Here is a 21,639-nt window from a genome sequence, read left to right on the forward strand (position 1 = left end):
TATATATATATATATATGTACACATATATACACGAATATATATATATATTGCAATCATTATCACACCTGATAAAGTCTACGTTTACGTAAGTTCTATATAGCGAACACATTACGCTCTTGTAGAGCTATGGAATATTAAATTCATTATTCCTTAATAGAATGTTAACGCAGACCTTGTTCAGGCTGTAAAGCTTGATATCTGCCTGGTATCATTCTCTTCTCTTAATAACCTACGCATCAATAAAAGATAAACTAAATTTATGCTAACGCTTTGCTCTTTTTTTTCTTCAACATATTGAATTCTTAAAACAGGCATGCTGGCCTTTTATTTTGCGCTTTGTCTGCTTTTCGCACAATAGAAATTCTTATACTAAAAGTTTGGTTTACCACGGCAAAAACTCATAATGAGATCTCTTTAAGAATTATTTTTGATGCCGTCATAATTACAGCTAGTATTTTTTTCATGCAGCTGAAAAACAAAATACCTTAATATTCTATTTTCTCTTCTTGAGACTTCGATTCATAACCTTGTAATTTGAATTATATAAATATTTTAGTAACATAAAAATTTGGCCACAAAAAATAGACGCCGAACAATTTGGGCAATAATCAAACCTATCTCGATGACACACATGAAATGCAACAGATGCAGGATAAAAAAGAATATATAAACAATGAATAAAATAAACGAGAAAATTATATATATTATACAAGAAAAATAATAGACTCAAATTTATTATACATTCGGAAATATTTCAACAAGAATATGATAAATTAATTTTGATAATTGACGAAAATAAAGCTTAAGAGTAGAAAAAAATTTGAAATTCATTATCATATCATTATTATTATTTTCTATCAATTTCGTATTTTTTTCATATTTGGCTATCATCAATAAAGTGATATGAAACAATCATTTCATTGATTGACAAACGTCCAAAGAATTAATTGCAAACAATTACGACACAATAAAAACAATATTTCTAATAAGCAACTCGATGAATTTTTGTTTAATGTGAAAACGAAACATTTTGCACTCATATCTTCTTCTATTCTGACACAAATTATCTATCAATTTTCGGACAACACAAAAATATTTTTTATTTTATTTTCGAAAAATTCGAGATTTTTCACATGTGTGAGGAAAACATTAAATTATCAACAATATTGATTGATAGATAATATTAGAATGCTTCTCAGTCGTTACAAATTTTGATACATATATCGAATATATGTATTAACATTTAAAGACTTAACGTTTCGGATGTCACATATCTGGCTAAAAAAATTCCTCGTAAATTGATCGACAAAATGACAGTCTCATATACAAATTCTTGCACGTAATGTCAGACCGATCATTGTGTTGTATTGTGTTTTGTGTGTGTGTGTGTGTGTGTGTGTTTGTGTGTGTGTGTGTGTGTGTGTGTGTGGGGGCACTTTAAACAGTAGTTGTTAAGACACGTTCGTGTGCTCTCACTAATTTTGTGTCGATAAACAAAAAATACATAATTTCATATACATATATACATTTATACTGTACAAGATTTCGAGATCCAAATGTCATGAAATCGCATACAAAAAAAATAAAACTTTTACAGCGTAAATACAATTAATTAATTTGCCAATACACGCAAAATAAATATCCCATAAATATATTATGTGCGTGCAAGACTAAAAATACATCATTTTATGCATCAGATATACGCACTCTACATAGTTATTAATGAGATTAAGTAATTTTGAATGTTATATATAAATCGAGATTTGCAGTAAAAGCTGCAGGAGACACATACGAACGTGCTTATCTGGCAGTATGAACCACTACCGTTTCCCTCAAATGATTACACATAACCAGGAGTTATGTAGGGGAGCTGAGCTATTAGTCATTAATCAGGTCGATTAATTAACAGGGAACGAGGGAGTAAAGCTACCGTACGCGTCGCGCGCCGTTACAGTGTAGTACGCATACGTTTGTGCGTGGGTGATCCCATATCCACGTCATGCGAAGCAGGCCGTTTATGATGCCGAGCCAATTCGTTGCTAATAAAAGCCGACAGTTCGGCTTGTCTTCCGCCACGTCGAGACACTGGAGAACCTGAAAAAATTTTACGTTTCTTTCTTATTTTATGGGCACATTATATCTACATAAAACCCTTAATTTCTATCCATGTGTTGTCGTATGTTAATGTGAGTGTCAAATGTGCATCTCTATGGTTACTCCATCATGTGATTATCTCAATTAAATTGTCTTCAAACGCGTGCATTTGACACGTGCGTGGAAACCAGAAGAAATTAAAATAATAAAAATATTGTGAAAAATAAAAAATTAAAAGTTTTTATATATCCCATTTAAATCTATGTTCTTCGCGTGATTCAATTTCTTTGTTTCAATGAAATATGATTAAAATACTTAAAGAAATGCCACTAGTCAATAAGTAATATAGCATTGATTAAAAAGAGTAAAAAGAGTAAAATTTGTAAAAAGGTAAATTATAGGATAACTTACCCGACAATGCTTCTCTAAATGTGTGCAACTCAGGATCTGGATCAGTGCCTGTTGTCGGCGCAGGAGCAATCATCATACTCGGCGTTTGACTTTGCGACGACGGAGAACCGCATACCATCATACGCGGTTTAGGTGAACTTCTGCAACACATTGCCAACCTTTAATAAATAATCAGCTTATTTTATTTATTAATTTATTAATTTATTTGTTTACTTTTTAATTCAATTTAACGAAACATATTATCTATATTTATAAATATATATCTATAATATAAATATATATCTATAAATATATATCAAAATTAAAATCCACAATAATAATCTAGATTAATAACTTTTTTAGAAACTACAGTAAAGGGGTAAACCTGTGTGGATGCGAACGAGGTGGAGGTGGTTTTCCAGCGAGATATGCAAGAAGATCTTCCCTGCGAATCATACGTCTTTTTTTCCTAGCCCAATTCATTATTTCTTTACAACGTTTCTGCTTGCCCATTTCCACTCCCAAATCGCTACATCGCCTCATACAATCCACTGAATCTATTTAAATAATTCTTGATTAATTTTACAGACAAATATAGCGACATGCATGCATTAATTACAAAATTTAACATAATACAATCCATACGAGTAATCAAATTATTTTACTATGTTAAATTTTATATCTAAATTATGTAATCATTAGTAGGTTCTAGAAAAGCTGTCATCAATAGGAAATAATTAAGTGCATTCCTCATACAAATCTCATTATGTATCTAATTGTGAGAAATAGATTTATAAAAATACATTCAATAAAAAAATTAAAAATGTTAAATTGCACTTCGCATAATGGTACAAATTTGCATGAATGTGTCTTTTCTCAAATTTTCTATAAACGTATTAAATTTTCAATAAAATGGTAGAAATGAAAACTAAACTTAAAAACTTAAATTACTTTACAATTATCAAATTCCTAGTGTAAAATCAAGTCGCATTGATGTCGATGTACGAAGCTATCATCAATGGAGAAAAGCTGTCATCAATAGGAAATAATTAAGTGCATTCCTCATACAAATCTCATTATGTATCTAATTGTGAGAAATAGATTTATAAAAATACATTCAATAAAAAAATTAAAAAGTAGAAACAGTACAACACTATACAAAATAATATACAAAATAATGTACAAATAAATAATTCATTCATTCATTATCCGCTTTGTCAAATTTACTACTACTAGATAGGTCGCGGATATTTGCCATTTTAAAAAGTAAGTGATAATCTATAAATTTTTTATGGAAGCCTTAATATATAATGTATAAATAAAAATAATAAAAGATACAGAAGAAAAAATTTCTTTTTAATTTTTAGAAAAAAACTTTTTTTAGAGAAAAATCAAAAATAACAAAGATAACGTGAAAAATGGAAAATTACATAACCATTCTGATGAAGAAAGAACATGCTTTTATATTGTCGCAATGCAAATTTTTTTTTACAGTTATCTCTACCGTCATTGATAACATGAATAATTGTACATTTTCAAGAGCGTTATCAAAGTAGCCATTTATCATCAATAATTCCAATGTTCTGGCTATGAAATTGGCCTAATTTCTCTCATCTGTCTTCAATTAAAATTTTTGCACGATACATGTTATCAAAAGCATGTTCTTATTTTATTATAACATTACAAATAATAAAGCAGTTCTGATATTCATTAATTAACGAATATTCATTAATTAACGGATTTTTTGACATTATTTTTATCATATATCTCAGTATACGATTCTTTTTTACAAAAAGACTATTCCGTTACGTTTTGATATTAATCGATAATGCTTTTTCTCATTTTTACGAGGATATAATATGTGAAGCACGCCATGTACACAATATTCCTAGAATGTTACATAAATATTATTTATTACCTTTTTATTATTTATTACCTTTTTATAAATTATTAATATTCATGTAACATTCTAAAAATATTGTGTCTTATAGGGTTATTGATTGCAAACCTAAATTTAAAAAATGTTATTTTAACCGATACGTAGAACTGGAGCAATTCTATTTGGATTAAATACTCGCTTATGTATTATAAATCAAATTATGCAAAGTATTTATTCAGTTATTCAGACGTAATATATCAAAAATCATCGTCAACAAATTGAACAATTAATTATTTAACACACAAAACAAGTAATGAGAAAAATAAATCATAAGTACAGTTTTCAATCCATTTGAGTAACTCATCATAGTTTTTAATTCATTCGAGAGCTATAAGGAATCTTTCCTATAGATTTTCTATTAACCCATACTCGTGAACTCAATAGCTTACAATTAAGTCATTAAAGAAATATAAGTTAAATTTTTCCCAAGGTCTATTTTCTATGATATGCATGCGCATTAATCTATGCATTGTGTAACAAAATTAGTGTTGAAGTAGAGGCAAGAGAGAACAGATAGAGACAGATAGATAAATAGATAGATAGATAGATAGATAGATAGATAGATAGATAGATAGATAGATAGATAGATAGATAGATGGAGCATTTATTACGATTCTAGAGCGGACTCTCAAAGTTATACACACGGTGTTATAACAATGAAGAGAAGATAAAATAACAAAAATTATCTATATATATAAAAATAAAAAAAAAAGTAAAATAAAAGTACGAAATAAAGTTTAAATAAAATAACAAGAAAGAAATCAAAAGAAAAGAAAATATATATAAGGAATCATAATTAAAAATAAAATTAAAAGCAAAATTATATTAAATGAAAAAATTTGGAATGGGAAGGGAGGAGGGAGGGAAGAGGGGGGGGAGAGGGATTGACATTCTCCATGTCATGTTAATATCATATTTAGTCAAATAAACAGCTGACCTTGAATGATCAGCTTATGGAAAGAGCTGTTTTCATCCATAATGATGGTGACACATTTTATCTTTTTGCTGGTAGAATAGAGAGATAAACAGAAGCGCAAGTGAAGACAGTAGGAACAAAGATTAACCGTGGAGAGGAAAATGACGCTCTGCAGCACGAGGAGTGAAGAGAGAGAGATGGCGATGCAAGAAGGAAGGGGAAGAAAGCAAGGAGAGGTTGTTTTATCTAGCGGTCATTGTTGACAACAATTCACTGATTCACCCACATCGTACACATCGCAAGAACACACACCTTTGTACAATGATGTGACGGTACCTGCGGCCGTCTGAAAGGGCACCCATAGTGAGACACCCAATGTGCGGTCTGCAAGAGAATAAGAGAATAATAAATCAGAGGAGGTTAAACGGATCCGATCGATAATTGTAAAAATGAGCACACATTACGAGAACGACTCAATGACGCAAAACGTCTGCTGTAACGTTGCTGCGCAAACGGAAAGTAATATCGTTCTTATAACGGCGCGACAAAATGGATGTTACGCGAGACGGACGGAATTCACATTAGGGGGAGGGAGCGACCTTGGGGGGGATCACTGTAGCAAACGAGCAAGAAAAAAAAAGAGAGGAAAGATAAAGGGACGAAGTCACGCGAAGGATATCTCGCGAGAGCATCGAGGGGATCACCTTTGTACAACTGGGCGATGGCCGAAGCGGTGGTCTGAAACTTCGTCCACATCTGCTGTGAGTAGAGCTCCTTCTCGTTATGCAGCTGATTCTCATAATCGGGTTCGGACTCGAGTGCCTCAACGCACTGCTGCTCCCAGTTGCTGTACCAATTGAAGCTGTCCATGAGCGGCTCATCCTCGCTCCTGTCGTCGCTCATCGCTGCCAATCCGCACGATCGACGCACCGCTGCTGCCTCGGAGTGCAACCTCACGCACGCACTCCCGCACACCACGCGCGGCGCACACCACAGATACACGGGAGAGAGAGAGAGGGGGGGAGAGGGAGAGAGAGAGAGAGAGAGAGAGAGAGAGAGAGAGAGAGAGAGCGCACGCGCGCAAGCGAGCGAGCGAGCAGAGCGAGTGCCCGTCGCGAAGATATACCTCGACAGAGCGTGCGGAGAACCAGAGCGAGAAAACACGCCTCGCCCACCCACTCGCGATACTCACGCACGAATGTATGCGATATCACGCACACAACTCCCGCAAGACTAGCCTCTCGCTGTCTTGAGAACGAACAAGCGCAGCTGAAACTTCGATGACGATGACAATGATGACGTTATTAATCGCGCTTCGTATCGTATTCTATCCAACCACCTCTCTCTTTCGCACTCGCTCTCGCCTCTCCACGTCGCCTCACGTAGGCCTTCGTCTGCAAATCAAGTCGCGGACATTACGATATTTACGACCACCTCTCGTCGAAGGCACACTCGCGGATATCAATGGAACATTTAAGTACGTCATACGATCATTCGAGAGAGAGGTCCAGATACTTCAGATTAATATCAAATAGACGGCTCTTCTCGCAAAGCAACAAACAGTAGTACCATCACTGCACTATTACCAATTCCTACCAACAAAACAGAAGAAACTAAAACCTGTATCATGAGGTCTCTTCGCATTGCATGAAATCTCCAAATATTTTTGCACTTAAAATGAGATAGATATATATTTGGCTTTGAAAAGAGAAAAAGCGAAGATGCCCAGTGCAAAAAGTGCGAGCAACGAGATTATGTATCCTGAAGTGAAAATTACAAAAGTGAACAAATTCACTAGAGTATTCATAATTTAATTGGTCAATATTTAGTAATCATTGCTCACTTTTGTTAATTTTCACCTCATTTCAAAATACACAATCGAGCCCCAGAGAATCGATTGTGGATTTTTAAAGATATTTCATTTTTAGATACACAATCGACTCCCAAATCTAGGAATTGATTCTGTATCTTACAAAAGCGAGCAAATTTACTAGGTGTTGACCAATGAAATAATCAGTATTCTAGTAAATTCGCTTTTATAATTTTCACCTTATTCGAAGATACAGAATCGATCCCTATGCTGGATTTACACTGAATTCGATATGCGTCATACGACACTCTGCAATCAATCAAAAAACAGGATTTTGCTTCGTATTGTATACTTATAATTCTGTAATGTTAAAAATATAAATGTCAAAAACCAAGAAGTTAATATTTAATCATTGCCTCAGTTCAATCTTTATTGACTTATTGAATAAATTTGTATACTAAACATAAAGAAAAATTGATTTATTCTAAACATTAAATTTTTAATTAGAAATCAAATTATTAATGACTTTTTGATATACAAAATAAAATTCAAATTTGAAAAAAATATTTAAATTAAATATTTGTCAAATTTGTTAAATCAATAAACAATTTTTGTAACATATGCATATTTTGCATAAATTACATATTTACAGATGGCAATCTCAACCTTTTTATTTCAGTTTTTAATAATTCTTTAACAATGATTGATTGCTAAAACTGTTCAATAGTTAATATTCAGTTAATATTCAGCAACGATGGATTTCGGAACTCAGCCTTAAGATATCTTTTCATACTGATGTTCAATGCTCATTTTCAGTCACATGGTCAAATTGACGATTGGCATTTGTCAATTTCTATTCATGTGACTTATTTTGGATGGTATCATAGTTCTTATTTCAAAAACTGTCTTAAGTAATCTTGACACTAATATGGCCTTCTAATTGGTTACTTCTTAAGATTGTACTTAAGAAGGTCTTAAATATAAGATCTGACTATAAATACCGCTCTTTGATGTCGAAAATGAACGTCAGCATGAAGCATCATTACTCATAGGCTGGTATTCATAATCGGTTCTTAATTTAAAACCGTCTTAAGTAATGTCTTAAGTCGTTAATGCAGCCTTTTAATTGATTCATGACACCTTAAAACTGTCTTAAATATAAGATCCAACTATGAATACCGGCCATAGAGCGGTTGAACATAAAAGCTTGTATTCAGAACGCACTTACAACGATGTTAGCGCGTTAACATGCTATAATTGACGTTACGCATATTATAGAATTTTAGAGATAAAAGCGCGTTCTGAATATGGGCCAAAGCCTTGTATCCACGATGCTAGAAATCGGTCCGAGATCTCATGAAGTAGAATCCTAGATATATAAGTACGGTAGATATATAATAACGGATCTACAATGGGTTTTAAGCTTTAAGTTTTAAGAAATTGAACCAATTAAAATAGATTTTTATACTTTAAATCATAAGGAATGGACGAATCACAGTCAATTATTCTTCTTGCATTAGACTGTAGTTGGTCGATTTCTTAGCCCTACAATAGATTTTTAAGCCATTGGCTTCTGCACACTGGACTAAACGCGGAAACGCGTTGCAGAAATTATCACACTAACCAATAATTCTATGTTCTTAAGTCGGCCTCACCATGCAAAATTTCTAGAAATGATATAATATTATTTCCAAAAGTTAGATTGAGTTCAACTTTTGTCGCGCGGTAGAAATTATATATCTATTACTTCCGAGCAAGCAAGACGTTGATTGGCTATCGCGCCAGCTCCCGTCGCGCGACAAGCGTTGTCGCGTTCTAGGTGCAGGAGCCATTAAGAAATGGACGAATCACAATCAATTATTCTCTTCGCATTCGATTGTAATTGGTCAATTTCTTACGGTTTAAAGCTTAAAACATCCATTGTAGATACGAATTAATAGGTGCATTCATACTATGGCCGCTCAGCGAGCGGTCACAGTAGTCGTAATACTGAATGCATCTATTTGTTTAATTCGTTGAATGCGCCCATTGGGTTCAACAGACTCAAGAGTTAAGTGAGCACTCGCTGCTATTGATGTATTCTTCTAGATCTAAAATTCTAATTGAATGATCTAGAAGAATATACCAATAACGGCATACGCTCACATATTGTTGAATCCGCTAAATGCGTCCATGTGCTCCCCGAGTAATGTTGAAAAAAGTTTTACAGTTTGAAATCTCATTTTTCAAATACATCAAATTCTATAAAGCTGCACCGATTTCACTATAAACTATATTACTTTAAAGTGAATCTTGAAAAATAGAAAAAGAAATTATTTCAACTTTAATGACATGTACGAATAAATTATAATCATATTCCGATATATATGTACGCTACCAATACTAATATAATCTACAGTTATTAATATATATATGTATGTATGTACAATAATATAAATATATAGGGTGCGTTCCGGTATCTACTGCCAGTGCTGAAAATCTATAGCGCATGTAGCGTAAACTGTATAGCACTGGCAGTGAATGTCGGAACGCATCATAATATATTACGTTAACTATGGAATTTCATCAAGGTACATCGACCTTTATGCAACAATAAGAACATTAATAAACTTTTTGATAATTGAATCCCTTCTTATTACAGCTAAAACATACCATGTAAAGGAAAGATTGTGTTCTCCTTTAGCATTTAATATACATTTAAAAATCAATAGTTCATGCGTGTTACAAAGTATATTGGAATCAATTGCTTAAGCTACAAATCTCGTTTACAATATAATTGTAAAAATTCACATTTTAATCACATGCATTGTATATGTATGTGTAAAGACTATAGAGATTTATTTTTACGAAAGCGTACATATTTACAAATGCTTTGCATAAATGTTGCTGCACATAGAATTACAAGATGCTTCGTTTCACTATATTGAAGACGAAATAGAGCACTTTTTTTTTAATAAATGAAAATCATGTATTCTGCCATAATACATATAACTAAACGCACAGCATAAATAATATATGTATAAATTATAAATAAATAAGTTCTAAAAACGATTTAAAACTTTACGTTTGACTTTTGATTTGAAAAGACATTATTTACATTTTTTAAAAGAATCTTGAAATGTACTAACTTTTTTTTTACTTTTATCATATCATACAGTCTTTGCAGAATTCATGTTTCTAATTGTATATTAACACAACCATGTGTATATCTATCAAAACAAAGTTACATTAAATTCATTAAAGCAAAAACAAATTGAAACGGTTTTTGCACTATATCATGGTCTTAAATGATTAGAAATATCTCCCTAAAATGACTCCCTAAATAATGATAGAAATTATGAATTACTATTCGAAATAGTTACGAATTATGCTGCAATACATTTTGTTATCGTGCCGAGTGTGCCATCATTTCGTATTATAATAAAATTATTCGATATATAACGTTCTCAAAAGCTTCTTTAAATTAAGTTCAAAACGTTTTACGATGAATAGCCCGTATGCCATCTTCATCAAATTCTCTTTTGCTCACCCACATCTTCTTGAAAGTGTCTAAAGAAGCCAAAATAGAACCTCCGATCCAAGTACTATATAATCGTTCCTGAGGCGCTGATATCTGTTGTAACAGAAATAAATTCATAATTTTATCTGTGAAAATTGTTTACTTATTATTTAGTTTGTCTTACCCTTTCCACTTACCCTTATTTTAATGTCTTTTGGCGACATCCTACGAATCTCTGATAATAATCTGTCACCGAAACCCTGAATAATAAATACGAGATTCTATTATATTATTGTTATATTACTGCAATAATTTTTTTTTAACATAAAGATAAGAATACAAAAAATTTATTCTTCTAGATTTTTTTCTTTATTTTATATATATTGATTTTTGTGCTTACGCGGAATAATGTCGAGCCTCCCGATAATACGATATTTTGGAATAGAACTTTTCTCAAATCCAAATCGGACTTTTGAATAGAATACGTTAATACTTCATGAAGGCCTTCACATTCTTCACCTATTAAATCTGGTCTAAACAGCACTTCAGGAGCTCTAAATCGTGCTGGACCGATCTAGTATTGAATGAAATGTAATATACATAAGAACAGTTTAAATTTGCTATTTCAAAGTTATGTATGACTAATCCTTGTTTCCATTAATGTAAATTAACTTTAATCTAAACTCGAACGCGAGTATAGCATAGCAGACAACGCACTGGTCTATCATGCCAGAGGTCCCAGGTTCGATCCCCAGTAGGAACCAGTAAGTCTCAGTAGGAACCAAAATATTTATGCTCATGTCTCCTCTCGGAAAAAACTAGCAACCTCCCGAGAGTATCCTTACCCACAAAAATACCTCTAAAAAATATCTCGAAAAATCTGCCATTTAAAACTGTTTAAAACATTAAAACTGTAAGTCCCATATGTTTGTAGCAATTGAATAATCAGTGTGCGCATCACAAATATATGAGAAAGGTGTAAAAGACTGTGCTCAATATTCTTATAATACTGCAAGCATCTGTCACGCATTATACAAAATAAAAGAGTTAAATTTAAAATTACATCTACCCTCCCATTGCCCATTGCCCCCCCCCCCCTTGACTAAATTAGTGTATATATTAATATTTCAAACAATGAGGTGGATAAATGTAGTTTTAAATTTATCTTACATAATGCTCGCAGTACTTTAAGAATTGCGTACAGTAAAATATATGTGGATAAGCATCAGATTCTGTAGACTAAGTTATCGGTATTGAATCTATCATAGATACATATGTAATTCAACATCATATATTATTCATCGACTTATTTCTGATATACCGGTAATTATAAACATTATTGTGTTCAAATTGTATTCTTAAAGTACTGTGAGCATCTGTCACACATAATGTACAGGATAAAAGTATAAAGGAGCTAAATTTAAAACTACACTCTACTGTGCCTTTGTTCACTTGATAATATATTAATGTATACAATACATTATCGAAATTACTTTTTGTTTCAAATAGAACTCATCTATGATTCTAAGAACTAAAAAATTAGAAGATTAAATTAAATGATTGAATCAAGATTAATCTACATTGATGGAAACGGGCATAATATTTAATTATTATTAATTTATGTTATTTTATTACCTCCAAGTGACTGCCGTCAGGTAAAACATATTGGAACTTCTCGGTCTCTATTGTTTCTTCTTTTTGGGGATTGCTGGCGAGATAACATGCTCGCTCTTTAATTATTCTGACAATTTCAAATTCAGCAGTGGTCTTGAAATTAATACCTTCCTTGCGTAAAAGTAACCTAAGATGCCTTGTAACGTCACGCCCTGCTATATCAACTCGCATTATACTGTGAGGCATAGCAAAACCTTCATAAATAGGTACAGCATGCGTAACACCATCGCCAGCATCTAGAACTACTCCTGTGGTTCTGCCTGTTGCGTATCTGTATTAATAAAAAACAAAAATAATTGTCATACAATCTTTTAATCAAAAACAATATTTCAAATTTTTATTTTAGAAATCAAAAGTTGTAAATCATTTTAACACTGATTGTTACAAAATTACTCACAAGCTAAGTACAGCTTGCATGGAAACAAATAAAGCTGGAACATTAAACGTTTCGAAAAATATCTCGGCTGCCTTCTCACGATTCTTCCTGGGGTTTAAAGGTGCTTCTGTAAGCAAGACTGGATGCTCTTCACTAAATGTAGCTAACTGGTCTTTACTATAAACATAAGACCAGATACGCTCCATATCATTCCAATCTGTGACCACACCATGTTCCATTGGATATCGAAGAGATAGAAGGCCACGATGTTCCTCTGCTATTGGACCCACAAACAGATCTCCTTCCAAAGCACCAGCCATAACACGTACATGTTTTGGCCTCCCAATGCTAAAAATAAGAATCATGTATTAATTTTTTTTATCAATCAATAATGACAATATTACACCAATATAAATTAAAAATTTTTATTTATTTAAAAAATCGCATGTCAATGCATACAATGTTTTGATGAGGTTATCTTAGTATGTTACTTATGATATTATTATCTATGATATGTTATATTATATTGTTATATTATCTATGATGTTATATTGATATGTTAGCTATGCAATAGATCATTAAAAAATAATAAAATAGTAAAATAATTTTTAAACTCAGCTATATCATTTAGGGCAAGCTTAATTATGTTTTGAGCTCTAGAACCAAAATGCATAGCCATCAATGCAAAAAAAATCAATATGAATAAGATTCTAGAAACTGTAAAATATTGACTATGTTTACACCATGGATTTAGGCCGCAGTCTATACAATAATAAGTGTTCTTATTTATTCTGTAGATTAAACGAAGACATCTATCATATAGGTCACAGACTAATCACACAATGTAAATGTAGTCATAGGTATACATCTAAGCAATACTTATCAATACTTTAAAGTTCATGAAATCTTACATTGAATTTTTTGCATCAATAATTTTGCATTTTGACTCCAAAGCTCAATTGGACAAACCTATCAAAATATTGTCACCTATCAACAACCTTCAAAAACAGGAAATACTGTCATGAATATTAATAGCTCTCTCTGTTACTTACTAATTTGGAAATCTGCATTTAGGTATTTGGTCACCTGCAAACCCCGCCTTAATCACGCCAGATCCCTAAATAGAAAAAAATCAGATGTAATGACAACGCTGCCAATTCTAAATCGAGGAAAGAATTGCTTACCATATCAATATCATCGTCATTATTATCGACCAGATTGCCGACGATATAATTTTTGATACTTTTGTTTGCGAATCAAGATATAAATAAAAATAAAGATGTAAACGTAATGCAAATGCAAAGAAAAGCATTTACGTTCTTTTAAATTATACGTCCTGATAAAACGTTGACAACCGACATTGAAGTTTGACGCATCGCTCGCTTTCTAAATGGGAGAGGAGCTGGATAGTAGATACTTACATTATCGATAACTACCGGTTGATTGACGATCACATCGTATGGCTCCATAATACGCAATTGGAATGTCTACGCGACTTTATTTCGGTCAAAAATCCACAACTTATGATCGTAACCCCAACAAGCACACACCTATCCTTCTAGCAAGGCGTCTGAACAATCCGAACTCTGAAGGAAGTCATCAACGATGACAGCGATCCTACGATACGATACGAGAATCGTTTCTCGAAATGTATCGCAAGCAGGAGTGCCAACTGTTGGTCTGCTTTTTCAGCATTTTTCAATGGAAAAAGATGAAATTCGCGTTCAGCAGAATGATCTTTTTTTGTTAGAAATTTTTTCTCTTCACTGAAGTAGAATTATTCCTTTAGATTTAAAAGTATAATTCACAATCACAGCGCAAAGAACTTCCAATAGTTGCAAAATAACAATAAACATTCTACTGGAAATTGAAATAGCTGAACGCAACCAGGCTTGTTCAAAAGTTATTTCTATATATTGCAATTTTCTCAATATTTTAGCCATAATTTAGACATTTCTTTGTATTTTCCTCCCAAAAACTACCCCAAAAATTCTTTTAAACTTTTCGTACTCCCAAAAAAATCTTTGGTAAAAAAAAACTTCTTGTTTTAAATTAGATTTTTCTCTCTAAAAAAATTGTTTAAAAAATTTTAGGAAAAACAATACACATTGTTTCCTCTTAAAATAAAGTTTTTTTTTAATCATTTATATTGTCTTTTTCAAAATTAAAAAAGTTTCTTTATCATCTATATTTAGAAATATAAAATCACTTTATCACAAGAGAAAAAATAATTTTCAAAATTTAAACTATCTAAATCTGTTTATACAAACTACATAACATCTCAGACAACACATTGAGACATAAGAAGACGTCTTATGTCTCTCTTTTGGATATTTGTTGTCTGGGAGCATACATTACATTTATGAGATTTCTACAATAAACCATTAGTCATAAATCAGAAGTCAGAAGCTAAAAATTGACGAATTACAGTCGTCAATTTTTAGTTTCTGATTTCTGACTAATAACTTATTTTAGAAGGCCTAAGAATTATTATAGGCTCTTTTTAAGATAAATGGATGAAACAGAGTTATATACAATATATAATTAGTTCATGATATAAATTACTTTCATTACATAAATAACAAAATTAATTTCTAAAAATATAAAGCTGAAATTCGATATGAGTGCGAAAGAAGAGATACATTCATACTTAGTCTCAATGTGTAAATACCATTTTATTATAGTACACATATACAGCTTAAACTTTTATTTCGAAAATTATTTAGAAAATGATGGCTAGATTAGTTAAGAGCTTTTTACATAAAAATAAATGTCATGCTCCGAGTTATGCTATATGATAAGATATAGCGTTTCCTCAAAAAGAGCTTAAGATTAAAATATATCAGTTTTCATGGTAAATCACAGCCAAGATTTTAATCTAGCTTCTTTTCTTTTAATAATTATACAATATTATTCCCTTCCCTCCCCACACACATACACACATACACACACACACACACACACACACACACACACACACACACACACACACATCATTTTACAAAACATACGTGTTATGTATACAGAATTCATGATATTAACAAAATAAAACTCAAATTCACAAGTGTGAGAATAAACAATTTGCTTGATCTAAAATACATCTAAAATATATTTTCAATAAGAATATAGAACGTTTCAATAAATCACTGTGCCAAAAAGTATGTATATACGACAGTAATACAAAATTTGTGATATAATATTAAAATGTTATCTTATTTAGAGTACTTATAAAAACATTATAAGTAGCGCTTTTATTAGACGAGATACAATTATCTAGAATTCAGACTTAATTATCAAGAACATCAGGCCATCAAGATATCAAAGAATATCATATATTATATATCTTTCCGATTAATGTAAATATATTCTAGTGTATATATCATATATAATATCTATACACATAGTTTAACATTTTTACAAATGCTTTTCTTTCAGACAATACAATAACTCCCATATAACATGATATAAAAGGCAAAAACAATACACACATAACGTAATAACAAAATAATATAATTTTTTCTATCCTAAATGTAAAGTGCTATTCAGTAATAAATCCACGTGATAACTCTGAATGAACACTGTGATTGATCTTTTGATTTCACTTTTATGAAATAATTTTGAATGATCAAAGTCAATATTGTAAGAAATATGCGGCAACACGAAAAAAATATCAGGGCGCTCCAGGATTCGAACCGAGGCCTGGGCCGGCTGGGCCTTTATTCTTGAAAAGTAATTTAAATTCTTGGAAAGAGTATATGTAAATATATAGTATATGTAACGCATACTATAGTATTTCCCTAGTTTTTCGTATGCGATACTTTTTAAGAATAGAGGCTCTGTTCTCCTTCATATTGATAGACTTCTGTTCTGATAGCTTCTGTGTTGTGCCTATTTCCCTTAAATTTCTTACAATATATTGTTGAGCGGGAATCCTGTTCAACGGGAATGCAAAAGCGCAACACTATATACATTAACGTGACATTTAATATATTTCTGCCATAAGTAGTACTACCAAAGAAGTCCAGCCAGTGAAAGGATGACTTCCTTTACCCTTTCCTTCTGTACTATCGTACTGCTCCCACAAATACCCAGTTTTTCTATATTGCATAATAATATTCTGTATCAAATTTTTTCGCAACTCTTGGTATAGCCTTTTTGCGCTCTCCTGGTATGGTCCCGTCACGTTAGAATAATAATATGCTGCGCGTACTGTCAAATAATTCAAATTTATCCAGATAGGACCGCGCCAGTAAGGTGCATCATATTCCGTATTATATTTCATGTATAAAGGTGATGTTTTCGCAAGCGAACGCAGTCCATACTTCGTCCACAGTAAATCAGGATCTCGTAGATCCTGCAGTATCTTCCCCAGTTGAGGCGAATCAGGTTCGACAATCTGCAGAATAAAAGGGAATAACGATACATATCCAAAGGTTGTATCAATAAACTTCAATGATGGATTTTCCAGTACGATGCGTTTCATTTCTGATGTCATTTGCATATTAGCAGATTGTTGCTTGCGAGATGGCGGTGACGCGATTTTCCGTAGAATCACCTTGTCAGTATGCAAACCGTAATCGGAATATGCTTGTGCATTCGGCGACCAATGTAGCTTGTTCAACAAGTTATTGTCGGATAAATACTGAAATGTTTCTTGATACTTTGTGGCAGGATAACTCAACGTTTCGGCGATTCTAGCCATAACGCGAGCAGCAAATGCGATCCAGCAACGCAAATCAACATGACGCTCGGTGACACTCGGATGGGAAGCCCTGGGGTAATCATCTAACCCGGATGTGAGCGTTTTAGGATTTAATTCTTTAGTAGTTTTTTCATCTCTGCCTCGCCATCTATATGTACTGGGTAGCTCACCGACTTGCGTGGTATTGAACCACGAAAACCATTTCTGCAACCGTGGATACAGTTTGTCAAGCAATTGGTAATTATGTTTCAGTAAGTCCTGCTCTTTATGCTGGAGCAAAAAATCTAGCGTCAAGAAAAATGTAGGTGGATTCGCATTTGTGTTGATCTGAGTTATGAACTCCTCGGGAACTTTAGCCATAGCTTCTTGGCCGAGAATCATCTCTCTTGGTATCCAACCCTCGACGTTCATTAGATCAAACCAATGGCTTATAATATCTAATTCTATTTCCATGTCCCAAGCAGAGATCAATAAACCGTGAAAACCTTCGTCCCACAGGAAACCTCTTGGAAAAAAGCTTCTGCTTGGTACGGCAGTATACAAAGGTGCTTTCCAGTAAGGCACAGGTTCCTGAGTATAAATACTTTGCACCTGTGAAGCTCCATAAAAGTAACCTATCGAGCCTATAAGATTTGAAAATGCCATCTTCGCAAACGCCACTTCGTCATCTGTATATCCCTTAGATTTCAGCTTGAAAACATTTTCAAATTTCTTTGAAAACAGTTCTCTGTGATCCTTGAGAGCCTCATCATAATTGTTTCCTGTTAATTTAACGTCCATCCTATTACTGAAACTACCAGATTCATAACTAACTTCGATCTCAAAAGGGATTTTTCCCGTCACTTGAGTTACAACAAAATTTGGATCCTTTTTCTTGCCTTCGGGAAGCAAAGGCAACTGTTCACCAGCTAAAACTACATGTTTCTCCATGGATCCCTTCTGGGTCGCGATGCGGAGACTTTGAAAAACCGTTTCTTTCAATACGTTTAGACCAGGAGCAACCGTCGCTAGAAAGGAATGCTCTTCTATGGTGCCATTTATTAAATTCACATTTATGATAAAAGATCCCAATCCCTGTGTATTTCCTTCTATTCCTGTCAAGCGATTGTAGTCTCCTAGATTAGCCTTTATCCAACCCTTCGTGCCTTCCTCAATAGCGGTATAAAATAATAATGACATCTCTTCGCCAATCTGTTCTTCCTTTTTTGATGACACCGCAATTCTTGCGGTCCAGTCACCACCATGATATCCGCCAGGCTTTTTGACAAATGTTGTTCTTATGACTGCAGGATTATCTACTATTTCCTGAATTCCAAATGTTCGTCCGTCGTGTTCTAACCATGCATATCTAACATTTAAACTTTCATTAATTATATTGATGAATTCTTTATTTGACTGAAAGAGAGTTTGACTACACAGTACCTGTCTAGTTCATCACCTTGCTCGCACCAGTGTTTAAATCCAGTTCCATCATGACGTAAGAAACGTGGAAAATACCACATTAAACCAGTCACCAAAGAATGCGGGTCTCTTGTTTTTAAACCGAAATATACTCCGGATCGATAGGTACCCCAATACCTGTCCGGAGAATCCAATCCAGATGCAGTAACTAACTAATTTTCAAAAAAATATTTGAATTGATTATAAATCAAAATTACAAATCTGCAAATATTAGTGGGAAAAAGTTCGTGGCGTTTTTCCCATTAGATGGCATTAAAAAAACGCCACGAACTTTTTCTCGCACCTAATATTTGATTATATATGTACAGAGAATATATAAGAATAGATCACTAACTATCTCCGAAGCTAATCTCTGCAATTAAATTTTGAAAAATTTTCTTATAAATAACACACTGCAATAATAATATATATATATATATATATATCTCTTGCAGTTTTGGAAACTATTCTCTAATGTTATTTGATATTTTACATCCTGTGTCACACATTACTGATAATTCTGCATCTATAATAAATCTATATTTCTATCAATGTAAATTAAGTTTAATCTTGGTTTAATTTTATTTAATTAATTAATCTTACTTTTCATCTTTTTCTAATTCGAAAAAAATTAGAAGAAATTAGAAGAAATTAAAAAATTAGAAAAGAATAAGTAATAACCAAGATTGAATCTACATTGGTAGAAATAAACATTAAAATTTACATTTACAAGGTATTAGACCTGTTCTTTTTTCATATTCCAGGATTGAACTTCTTGATTCATCTTTTGTCTTTTTCTCTCCAATGTAAAAAGAAAAGGAAGAAAAATGAACTATGTAAGAAATTCAATCTTAAAATATGGAAAAAGAACAAGCCTCTTAAAAGTAACATCACTTCCTTCAAGAATGTTCTAAAGACATTCAAAACTTGTTGAATATAATACATTCTAAGGACATTTCTATGATGTCTATCAGATAAAGTATGTTGTGTGGAATTATTTGATGATAGATTATACATGCCTTTTTTCCATTATATGGAGTATTAACTCTTGTTTCGCGGTATCCTTTGTATCCGATCCAAACAGCAATTGCCAGACTCACAATGATGATAACATTGATAGGCTTGATTGGCAATTGCATTCTCTTGCTCGTCTTAGGTTTATTTCTTATTTTTGCGACTTTCTCTTGTGCTTTACTCTTCACCATTCTAAAAATATTCTGAAATAAAGAAGTCAAGAAATGGAATTCTTATTATAGGACAAACTGGTATAATATATATATTTTATAAAATAATTTAAAACAAAAATGCTTACATCTTATTGAAATAACAAATAACAAATATATGTATATCCACACAGTATGAAATATTTCAATAAAATATTTCAGAAATATTGTATAAATATATTGTAAGAAAAAGAGAAATTTCAAAATCTCAAATTTCCCGGACAAATTTATATTTCAGAAATATATTATAAAAAATTTTTGAAATATATATTTCAAATCTATATTGAACCATTTTGGAAATATTTCATGCTATGTGAGTAACAATTTCATGCTATGTTTCATGCTATTGTAACAATTTCATGCTATGTGAGTATGCTATTCACGAAATCAAAAAATATATTGGATTGTCCGGAAAGTTCGTGCCGCAAAAGATTTAAATTTAATAAATATATACTAAAATTTGAATCTTCTGCGTTTCAATTTTCCTTCAAAATCGGCACGAACTTTCCAGACAATAACAGTCGATCAAAAAAATTTAATTTCTTTTTATCTAATCGACAATTGTTTTTTTTTATATTTTTCCAATCATCAGTAAAACATAATTTCACTTTTACCGGATATTCAGTTGTATACATATTTCCTAATTTATTCGATGTCATCTATTCGACATATTTCCTAACCTATCCGATGCTATCGAGTGACAAAATTTAATTAACAAATATATTGAAACATATTTAACATATATATTAAGATTTCATGTAACACTATACGAAGAAAAGATTAATGAAAAAATTCACCGAACTAGACATCAACAAAATTTTCGAGCAAAAGATTCATCACGGAGTCGAAACAAGTCACAGTCTAAACTATCAACTGCTAGGCTGACTGAGACATATTTGAAATGTATTACGTACCTTGCGTAATAAAATAAAACAGAAGTGTGATAATCTCTCTTTCACTCTAGTGTTTAAAATTCGTCGAAATCACCGTGCTCCTTTTGACATACGGCACGCCAGCTTAGTTAGGTTATCTCCTGTCGATCGCCTATTGTTTGTAAAAATCAAGAATCTCACATAACCTCATGCAAAAACTTTCAACAACGTGAGGATTCTCCAGATTTGTCAGCTTTCGCGACTTTATGTTAACGTCATCATTGATATCATGTCCAATCATATCTCAAATCAACAAGATAAGGCGCGAAGCATCATTAACATTATTTAAAAACTGTTTTTTTTTTTTTCAAATTAATCTACAATTCGTTTCTCGAGTGTAGGACATTGGAAAGTCAACAGAAGATGCGTTCCACTTAATGCCCGCAACGCAGAAATCATTTTATTCCTTGTTGTTTATTAAATATTAAACAAGGATAAACGATATTCACAAGCATTGCAAGTATTAAGGACATTCTCTGAAAAAATCATTTTCTTTAGATTTTTTTGAAATTTACAGAATAAGCTTGTTTTATAGTCCTGAACATGTGCTTTAAAACTCAACTCCCGGAGCGGGATTAAAAATCAAAATATTCTACTTCAAAATTGAAGCGTTTAAAAAAAAAAAAATATATATATATATATA

At 32.3% G+C, this 21,639-nt stretch overlaps 3 protein-coding genes across 3 annotated transcripts; all 3 read right to left on the minus strand.

Annotated features, from left to right (window-relative positions):
- Positions 1-1,142: 1,142 nt before the first annotated feature.
- LOC108692186 (UPF0472 protein C16orf72 homolog) lies at positions 1,143-6,941 on the minus strand. Its single transcript, XM_018200352.1, has 5 exons — positions 6,045-6,941; positions 5,653-5,724; positions 2,871-3,042; positions 2,507-2,646; positions 1,143-2,095 (listed from the first exon to the last, which is right to left on the minus strand). Exons 1-5 carry the CDS (start codon positions 6,241-6,243, stop codon positions 1,950-1,952), a joined length of 729 nt encoding a protein of 242 aa, XP_018055841.1. The 5' UTR covers positions 6,244-6,941; the 3' UTR covers positions 1,143-1,949.
- A 3,020-nt stretch (positions 6,942-9,961) lies between these two features.
- LOC108692000 (actin-related protein 1) lies at positions 9,962-14,293 on the minus strand. Its single transcript, XM_018200075.1, has 7 exons — positions 14,121-14,293; positions 13,752-13,816; positions 12,721-13,047; positions 12,285-12,594; positions 11,050-11,223; positions 10,847-10,909; positions 9,962-10,763 (listed from the first exon to the last, which is right to left on the minus strand). The coding sequence occupies exons 1-7, from the start codon at positions 14,166-14,168 to the stop codon at positions 10,620-10,622; spliced, it is 1,131 nt and encodes a 376-aa protein (XP_018055564.1). The 5' UTR covers positions 14,169-14,293; the 3' UTR covers positions 9,962-10,619.
- A 2,062-nt stretch (positions 14,294-16,355) lies between these two features.
- Positions 16,356-20,739, minus strand: LOC108692219 (mannosyl-oligosaccharide glucosidase GCS1). The gene is made up of 4 exons (XM_018200397.1): positions 20,679-20,739; positions 19,861-20,058; positions 18,824-19,014; positions 16,356-18,749 (listed from the first exon to the last, which is right to left on the minus strand). Exons 1-4 carry the CDS (start codon positions 20,721-20,723, stop codon positions 16,682-16,684), a joined length of 2,502 nt encoding a protein of 833 aa, XP_018055886.1. The 5' UTR covers positions 20,724-20,739; the 3' UTR covers positions 16,356-16,681.
- Between the last annotated feature and the right edge of the window lie 900 nt (positions 20,740-21,639).

This window comes from Atta colombica, unplaced genomic scaffold (assembly GCF_001594045.1).
Source record: "Atta colombica isolate Treedump-2 unplaced genomic scaffold, Acol1.0 scaffold107, whole genome shotgun sequence".
In the NCBI taxonomy this organism is placed as follows: domain Eukaryota; kingdom Metazoa; phylum Arthropoda; class Insecta; order Hymenoptera; family Formicidae; genus Atta; species Atta colombica.